At 32.8% G+C, this 9,730-nt stretch overlaps 1 protein-coding gene across 1 annotated transcript; it reads left to right on the forward strand.

The window, feature by feature from the left end:
* Positions 1-2,704: 2,704 nt before the first annotated feature.
* LOC114713869 (probable inactive purple acid phosphatase 1) lies at positions 2,705-8,753 on the forward strand. The gene is given in 14 exon segments (XM_028898543.1): positions 2,705-2,947; positions 3,133-3,288; positions 3,291-3,320; positions 3,443-3,534; positions 3,638-3,704; positions 3,815-3,937; positions 4,522-4,614; positions 4,796-4,925; positions 5,179-5,260; positions 5,703-5,835; positions 6,138-6,343; positions 7,163-7,288; positions 7,551-7,860; positions 8,293-8,753. Coding segments are annotated over 13 exon segments (1,851 nt in total). The 5' UTR covers positions 2,705-2,947; positions 3,133-3,135; the 3' UTR covers positions 8,599-8,753.
* The last annotated feature ends 977 nt before the right edge of the window (positions 8,754-9,730 follow it).

Below are 9,730 nucleotides of genomic sequence, written 5' to 3' on the forward strand. Positions count from 1 at the left end.
AGATTCTTTTAAACCATTTATTAATACAATTAAAAAGATGATAAATAAATATTAATTTTAATTTCCAGCTCGATACTTGGTCAAAACTCATTTTGACAAAATAGTTCCAGTTGAACACCATCTCACACCCCTTTAACAGAAGTTTTTAATCGGAAGGAGCTATGAATTTAACCAAAAAATTTAAAGGATCTAATAAAAAGAAAAAAAAAGTTCAAAAACCGAATTCAAAACTAGTTAGAACTATAAGGACTGAGAGATTAATTTTTCTCCTTATTAACAAGAAACAAAACAGGCTTTGATTGTTAGAGGGAAATTTTGGTCAACGTGTTCTAGTTTTTTTCTTTCAAAAAGTGTTTTTTTCATGTAATTCAGGTATATATTATACTCTTGATTGATAGAAAATTTAAATTTATCATTTCATACTTAAAAAAGTCTTAAGAAACATTTGGTGTCATTTATCTTGCAAGTCCCAACAAAAATGTTACCCATACAGTGGTAGCAAAAATGTGGTAACAAGGGCGTGATGAAAACAGGAATCAAGTTCAAACTTTTACAATATATTAAACTACTTTTTATAAATTAATAAATATTAATGTTAATACTGCTTATAATTAATAATATATTATTATATTGATTTTTTAAAATGATGTCGTAATTATGGCAATGGAAGATATATGCTTTACAAATTCTTGTACGTGGTTTATACTTTGCTATTAGCTTCTAAATGAGCCTATTATATTTATAATATATTCTTCTAGTCCTAAATATAATACTTCTCTATAGTTATAATACTCCTTTTGACTTACATTTCAAAAAGAGTATTATATTTAGGATTTAAGGAATATTAGTTATTTAAAAATTAGACCATGCTTGGCGGAATTAAAAAAAGCCCTTGCAATTTAATGCAATTGTCACTTTTAAACGCTGACATTACTCTATTGATGAAGTAATCAATTTTTTTATAAGTCTTAGCTGAAGTAAAAACATATTTCGGCCAAAAAGTTACTATTCAATTTTTACTTAGACTAAAATTGTGATTCTTAGATGCTGTGCAATTCATTTAGATTTGACTTTGAATGATCAAAATCTTATAATTCATACTTCTTAAAAATAATCAATCATAAAAAAATTTGGAAATTAAAAATTTTATATTTCAACCATTCAAATCATATTTTGAATGATAGTACTTAATGTTCATCGTCATGCTGAGCACTAAAAAGAAAAAAGTTTGAATGCTTATCATTTGAATGGTTTAGATTTAATTTTTTTATTTTTATTTTTTGAAGTTTAATCTGTTGTGTATAATATTTTAAATAATAATAATATTTTAACTGTCCGTTTTTCATGAAGTGGTTTTTTCAAATAAAATTATCGGTTAAAAATTTTAAATATGAATTGTTAGATCTGTGTTTAGAGAGTATAGATCCCATCATAATGATAATTATCCAAATTTCGGTAAAAAAGAAAAGAAAAGATAATCACCCAAACAAGACCCCTAAATAAGGACCCAAACTGTGGATGTTGCTTATAAGTTGGAAAAAAAAGTTCAATAAAACATAAATACCTTAATAACGCAAATTTTACAGTTCAAATAATAATTTTTGGCCGAATTTTTTGATCAGCTAAGACTTATAAAAAATTGATTATTTCATCAATAGTATTTCAGCGTTTGAAAATAACGAAAAATTAATTTTCATGCTATCACTAATGGCACGGGTAGTCTTGTCTGACCCAAAAATAGAATGTGCTGATTAAGGGTTTGTTTGGGTGACCCTCAAAATCATGGTTTAGGAGACAAAACCATGGTTTGATGAATGTCACCCAAACATCATCAATTTTGGTCAATAATCTGAAACCATGGTTTTGGGCTAAAACCATGGTTTTAGATTTCAAAACTATGGTTTCAGGAAAAGTGAATTCATTCTGCTTCTGACTCAAATTGGAGAGATGATTGTGCCTGTCAGAGTAGATCTTAACAATAATATGACTTTAACATTTCTCAATTATTTTTTTATAAACATATTTAACCTTATATCTTATAAACATATACACACATCTTAATTATTTATTAATTATATTATCTTATGTATTATTAATTATGTTGGTAAAAAATATTATTAACAATTTTATTCCTTTAAATTAAAATATATCATAAAATTTATCTTTTATATAATATCATATTAATTTATGTTTTTTAGTAATTTGTATATATAAAAAGTATTTCTGATAACAACTATCAAACACTCTCACTTCTCAGAATCACTTTTTTACAAAATCTATTCTTCTCAAAATTTATTCTCCAAAAGCTATTCTTCAAACCATGATTTTGGTTTCATGAAACACACTCTAACACCTCATTGTTCTACTACATGAAAACTGTCGTTTTAAGCAGCGGACGGCAGCTGACAGAAGCCAGTCCCCTGGCCAGTACGATGCCACTCATTTTTTCTGTGCTGTAGCCTTGGAGTTGCATACCTATTTTGAGTAATATTCGAGGGTTTTGTTAGATCCCGCTCATGTGCTTTATAGCTTTTTTTATACTCAAAAAGCATGGACCTCCCAGCAAAACCCGGACCTCATACGATATTTTCATTAATGACTCGATAAATAATCACAATGGCCTGTCCCGGTAAATCAGCATCGGCAGCTAAATAACAAATCAGAGAAGTGGACTGTCCTCGGGAGATATTGAGGGGATTCCAGGGAATCTTCTGCGTAGAAATAAAAGCTGATGTCAAAGCTTGAATTCTTATCTCTCTGATTCTATCTGTAAACTAAAGATAGAGAAAGGGGGGGAAGGGAATAAAAAGGATCAAACTTTGAGAAGTTGACAACCTAATTCAGCAACTATTATAAGCACTGTCAGCAAGGTTTCTGCTATACCGCTGTGTTTCTTCTTCTGATACATAGTCTGAGTCTGTCATTTCAACTCTGTTCTCTCCCGTCGGTAATTTCCGCCTCTGGTTTTTTCCCAGCATTTCAAAATTGAAAATCTTCCCTCATATAAACTGTTATATATGATCCATATAGTCATTGGTTTTAGCGGGTTGAGTAAAGTTTGATCCTTTGTATCTCCTTTCTTAACTGTGCAATGTTTATTTTAGGCAATCTTTGCGTTTTTCTGCATTTCAGACAATGGATTGGTTCGAGAAGTCAACATTTCTCTTTCTGGCTTTGCTTCTTCCGGTTCTCCCCACCTTTCATGGAGTAATGTCCGATGAACACCAGCCTCTCTCTAAAATTGCCATTCACGAGACAATATTTGCTCTTGATGAGCATGCATATATCAAAGCGCCACTCCCAATCTCCTTGGATTGAGGGTAAAGTTTTAATAGATATTTTACTAATCACTCTCTTTTTTTAATTTAATCTCTAATGCTTTGGTATCTACCATTTTGCTGCAAAATTTGATTTGGGATTTTTGTTTAATTCACTGTGTCAGGGGCAAAATACCGAGTGGGTTAAACTGGAATATAGTAATCCCAAACCATCAAGTAATGATTGGATCGGAGTATTTTCCCCAGCAAATTTCAGGTAGACTGCATATCATTCATGACCTTGTTTAATCCCAGTCATGGATAACCAATCTATAGTGTAGATGCATTAATTGTAATGAATTACATTTCCCAATGTTCAGTGCTTCTGTCTGTCCTGGGGAAAACAGAATGGCAGGTCCTCCATTCTTATGTTCTGCGCCCATTAAGGTTCAAGTGGCTCAAGACCCTCTTTTTTATTTCTTTCTTTCTTTGATTGACTATTGATAGAAGAAGGTTTGTGAGGCTTGATATGAAACTGTCTCTTTCTTATTTTACAGTTTCAGTATGCAAATTTCTCCAGTAAGGAGTACGAATACACAGGAAAAGGTTTGTTGAAGCTTCAGCTGATTAATCAAAGATCGGACTTCTCTTTTGCTTTGTTTACGGGTGGTTTGTCAAATGTATGGTTAAAAATTCATCCTTATAATTTTCTTGTTTACCTAGTCAACTATATTTTGGTTGTAAGGATAGCTGAAACTGGTGAAACCTGTATTTGGAAGCATAGCAACTTGTCCTCCCCCCCCTCCTTTTTCAAGGGCCTGATCGCTTAACAAATTTCTTAATATCATCAATTTGGATTTTTTTTTTTTTTTTTGGGTCATCATAACGATGATAGCTCTGTGTAAAAGCATGTTTAAAGCTAAAGTCTCAGTTTCTCTGTTGGGGTCTCACCGTCCATCCTCCTTGTTGGAACCTTCAAACTCAGCATTGCCTTTCTGAATTATTGTTGGATATGGTGGCATTTTTGTAATCCTTGATTGACAAGTCTGAACCATAATACGAAAAAAGCTTATGCATCTTTAGATTTTCCCTATATGACCACCTTTATTGAATGCTCCTCTCCGCTTTCTTAGTTCAGAATTGGTTTTGTACAATAATCCTTTTGTTTGCCTGCTTTTACTTTGTTAATTCATTGTATACATAATGTTTGAGAGTTCTGGAAGTATTGATTGCATTATGAATTCTGTCTTTCTTCTATTAACAGCCCAGAGTAGTTGCAGTTTCAAACAAAATATCCTTTGCGAATCCAAATGCTCCGGTATATCCACGATTAGCACAAGGGAAAAGCTGGAATGAGGTAAGAATAATCTCTATTAATTTTAATATCTACTCTTATGATGCAACAAATGTTCATCTAGTTGGAATGCAAAGTTTTTCTTTGTAATGGTACTAGCATATGAATGTGGGACTCAATGAGTGAATAAAGAATGTCTGACAGTTTATCAGGAAAATTATATGCATATTCTCATTTTTACCAGATAACTGTAACTTGGACGAGTGGATATGGGATCAATGAGGCTGAACCTTTTGTTGAGTGGGATGTCGAAGGTGGAAACCGTGTGGCATCTCCGGCTGGGACACTGACTTTCGATCGTAATACCATGTGTGGTATGCAATTCTTTTATGCACCATTCAATTATAAACTTTGTGATATTTGCTTGTTTGAGAGTCTGATAAATGTTCTTTTGCGATGGCAAACCATCTTTATTTTGATGGCATAAAGCAACGCCAAAAATAGATTAACTCTTTTAGTCATTTCAACAGCTAGCTAGCTGAATGCACTTTATATTCAGAGGAAAGGGATGGTCTAATCAGAAAATGGCGTGAAAAATCTAATTGATCTACATATATACTTATATAGGTGCCCCAGCAAGGACTGTGGGATGGCGTGACCCCGGATTCATACATTCAAGTTTTCTGAAGGATTTGTGGCCCAACAGAAGGAATGCTATACTTTACCTCTACCCACACCCCACCTCACTCTTACCACCTGAGGAACATAGATATTAGTTTACAGTGTTTCGGTTAAATCATAGTAACTTGTAAGCAAAACCAAAAAATTGAATGTTTCTTTTCAAAACACAAAATTATGGCTGAGACAAATTGATATCAAATGAACAGAACATGACTCAGATAACTCAAATTTTTTTGATGAGATCCATTTACTGATGGTTATGGAAGTAACTTGGGGATTTTGAGTAACTCTTGCGCCACTTCTATTCTTTCATCCTTCTTGACTTGCTTTAGTAAGAAAGCGAGATCTTTATTGGTAGATTGTAACTGCAGCTCAAACACTGGTTTATGGTGTGAATGATAACATTGCGAATTTATTTGCAGCTGTTCATTGTACATGACACTTACAATTTCGTTTTTCCTATTTTTCAGGTACACATACAGGCTCGGACATAAACTATTTAATGGTACAATTGTGTGGAGTCAAGAATACCAGTTCAAAGCACCTCCTTTCCCCGGGCAAAATTCACTGCAACGGGTAGTCATATTTGGTGACATGGGAAAGGTTTTGTTTCCTTTTCATTTTCTTCTCTGTGGAAATTCATTGTTTTATCTGAATACAATCCATTTCAGTGTATGTTGCTTGCTTGCATGAGATTAATTAGTTGTTGGGATCTCAAATATTTTTTGCTCCACTATGAGGATAGGACACACTTCTTTCTTCTTCTTTTACATGTCATTTATATTAGTTGAATGCCACAGATTATATGCCTACGCACATGGACACACTTACAATATTCTTTCCAAGAAAAGATGTTATTCAGTTTATTGTTATCTAATGGTTTAATTTGATTTTCCGACAAGCAGGCGGAAGCTGATGGTTCCAATGAATATAACAATTTCCAGCCCGGATCCCTGAACACTACAAAGCAAATCATTCGTGACTTGAAGGACATCGATATAGTCTTTCACATTGGTGATTTATGCTATGCAAATGGATACATTTCACAGTGGGATCAATTCACTTCACAGATTGAGCCTATTGCATCAACCGTACCTTACATGATAGCCAGGTTTGCCATTCGGAAGAGGATATTCTCAGCGTGCTTTTCCCTCAGCGTCCAAATCGCAGCCGTTAAAATGAATCTAACACAGATCATATTATGCCACATCATGATGCTATTAAAAATTAAAAATTTGAAATAAATCTCAATTATAGTGTAGAATTTTTTACTAGATTTCAACTAGGATATTTTTGCCATGGAATATCCAATTTTTTTCCCCTGACTCATTTTAGTTAAGAAATTTATGAAATGTTCAGACTCCAGATTTATCTAGATAATCATAAAGAATAAAAAAACTTAACCATCATACATTTATATATAGTTTTGTGGACTTATTCATCTTAAACTGGAAGATTTACCTAAATTTAATCTGGTACAGATCGAGTCAGAGAGAACCATAAAGAGTGGCAAAACTATATCAAGTATTTTATTTTTTAAAATTTTTAATTAAAATACTTGATGTCAGAACTTTACCTCTTTTTATGATCTTATCTGACTCAATTTATATTAATTTGAATCTTATTAAACTCAACAGTTAAAACAAATAGATCCAAGAAATTAGATGATGCTCTCAAATTTCTTTTTTCAAAAAAATAGTTCATTTTTTTAAAAAACCAATTTTGTAGCATTAATTAGATTTTTTTTAAATTTTAAATAGCTTGATGATGTGGCATATTGTGAGTTCTTAGATTAATGTGATGGTAGATATTGGGACGTTGAGAGACGCTGAGGGACGCGCCGCTGAGAGAACCCGGACCCTTTGCCATTCTACGCATGCGTTAAGGGTTTCAACTTCTTTTATTTACTGCTTCTATTATGTTGCTTCAGCGGCAACCATGAGCGTGACTGGCCGGGAAGTGGATCATTTTATGGCAACATGGATTCTGGAGGAGAATGTGGTGTATTGTCTCAGACTATGTTTTATGTTCCTGCTGAGAACAGGGAAAAATTCTGGTATTATACATTTTAACGTCAACGTTATTTACTGTGTATTTTAACGTCCACCTTTTTTACTATGTTTTGCACTTGCAGCTGTGTTAAGTGATGGTTGATTGGTTAAATTCACTTGTATGCCTTGTAGATGTAATTTGAAGGCAATATGCATTCTATTTGGATATCAAATTTGTATTTTCAAGACATGCACTAGAGAATTGGAGATATTTGCTTCTGCTGCAAGTCGGACTAAATTCAATGATATTGGTCTCATTTTTGTCAGGTACTCTGTTGACTATGGGATGTTCAGGTTCTGCATAGCGGACACAGAACATGATTGGAGAAAAGGATCAGATCAGTACAAATTCATTGAGCACTGCCTAGCATCAGTTGACAGACAAAAGCAGCCATGGTTGATATTTCTTGCTCACCGTGTTCTGGGATATTCTTCTGCTAGTTTTTATGTAGAAGAAGGCTCTTTTGAGGAGCCAATGGGAAGGGAGGACCTTCAAATACTGTGGCAAAAGTACAAGGTTGACATAGCCATGTATGGACATGTCCATAGCTATGAAAGAACATGCCCAATCTACGAGGTACGACAATATACTCTCTCCAATCCTCTTTATAAGACTCTACCCATTAGTCTTTAATTCAGAACCCCTTCCAAAATCTGGTGAAACATTTATCATTCATTTTAAAAAATGCCCTTGGCTCTTCTAGCTTAAATAATGATTTGTCCCCCCCCCCCCCCAAAAAAAAACACAAAGAAAAAAGCCCTCAATGGAACTATACTACCAATTAAAGGATAAATATGGCAAATTGTGAAAGTTTATGACAATTTAACTAACTTTAGTTAACTTCTTTAATCTCATGAAAGTAGTTACTAGAGCTTACTGGATGGAGTAGCTAAGTAACATTAAAGTTGCACATTGCACACGCATATGGGCCTGAAGCATCTGAAATTATGAGATGATCAGTACTTTGTGACATGACAGAATTAACTGAAGCTTTTCTTGCTGATTCAGAATATTTGTACCAGTAAAGAGAAAAACAATTACAAGGGCTACCTGAACGGGACAATACATGTAGTGGTTGGTGGAGGAGGAGCAGCACTTACAGAATTTGCCCCCATAAACACCAAATGGAGCATATTTAAAGACATTGATTTTGGATTTGTCAAACTTACAGCATCTGATCATTCTAACCTCTTGTTTGAGTACAAGAAGAGCAGTGATGGACAAGTTTATGACTCTTTCAAGATATCCAGGGACTACAGAGACATCTTGGCTTGCGTTGTCGATAGTTGCTCGCCGACAACATTGGCATCTTAGATGATCTTGAACAGGAAAAAATTCTTGATTTTGTATTTAGTTTCGTTGAATAATATGATGATCTGTGCGGACTCAAGAAGGACAATGTGATGGGCTATTGAATACTTCAGTGATGATTTGTAAGAACTGTGGAGGAATGTGTAAATAAGATTGTATTAAATGAATATTTAATTTTCCAAAACAAATAAAGTTGACATTTCATCCCATGCAATTTGCAAATTGAATTTATTTATAGTCAAATGGGTCTTTCTTTTGATGCAAAATTTAAGCCGAAAACTTTCACTCAAAAAAATAGTTAAGCCGAAAACAGGTAATTCCAACGAACATTGAGAATGAGTCCATGGGCAGTGTGCGTATTCCTTCCTTAAAACTTACAAGCAACAGCTCTTTATTTCCTTTGTACGAGTGTCTTGTTTAGTTCATTGTTGAATTTGAGTTAAAATTATTGTCATGTAAATACTATATCAAATGTTCTGAGAACTTGAACAAAAATCAGAGATATTTTCTTATTCTGTAGAATATAATGTGACTTGATATATCAATATTATGGAATTATATAATTGACATTTTATAATTTGTTAAAATATGTTCTAAAATTTTCAATTAATGAAACATATGTGATATCATTTTAGGTTATATATAATCAACAAAGAATAATTCATATCCATGGTGAAAATAGAAGTTAAAAGTCTTTAACTAGTTGAGTAGCTGGGGATACTTAATTTTATCTTAATTTTATCCAATAAATTATACGAACAAAATGCGGAGTAAGAGTTGTTGGCCAAATTCAACTTGATGTAAACATTGTATATTTTTTTTGTTTCTATATCATTGTTTTTCTTAATATATTTTAAATTATAAACTAATTTTACGAAGACTTTTTAATATTTCATTTTTTTATTTTATTTAAAGTTTCTAATTGATAATATTAGGTAAAAATTAAGATATAATTTCAAGTATTCATATATTTAGAGAATATGCTGTTAAATTTTTTAAGAAAATATATTTTTGATGGAAATATTTTTAAAATCTTAAAGCTTCCTTTATTTTATTATATCATTCGGTGTCGGGTGAAACCCGCCTACCCCGCACAGGATTAGGTCGGTTTGGGCTCGGGGGTATTTTGGGGATT

The sequence above is a fragment of the Neltuma alba genome, unplaced genomic scaffold, assembly GCF_004799145.2.
Source record: "Neltuma alba isolate B1F8T4 unplaced genomic scaffold, ASM479914v2 tig00011477_pilon, whole genome shotgun sequence".
In the NCBI taxonomy this organism is placed as follows: Eukaryota; Viridiplantae; Streptophyta; class Magnoliopsida; order Fabales; family Fabaceae; genus Neltuma; species Neltuma alba.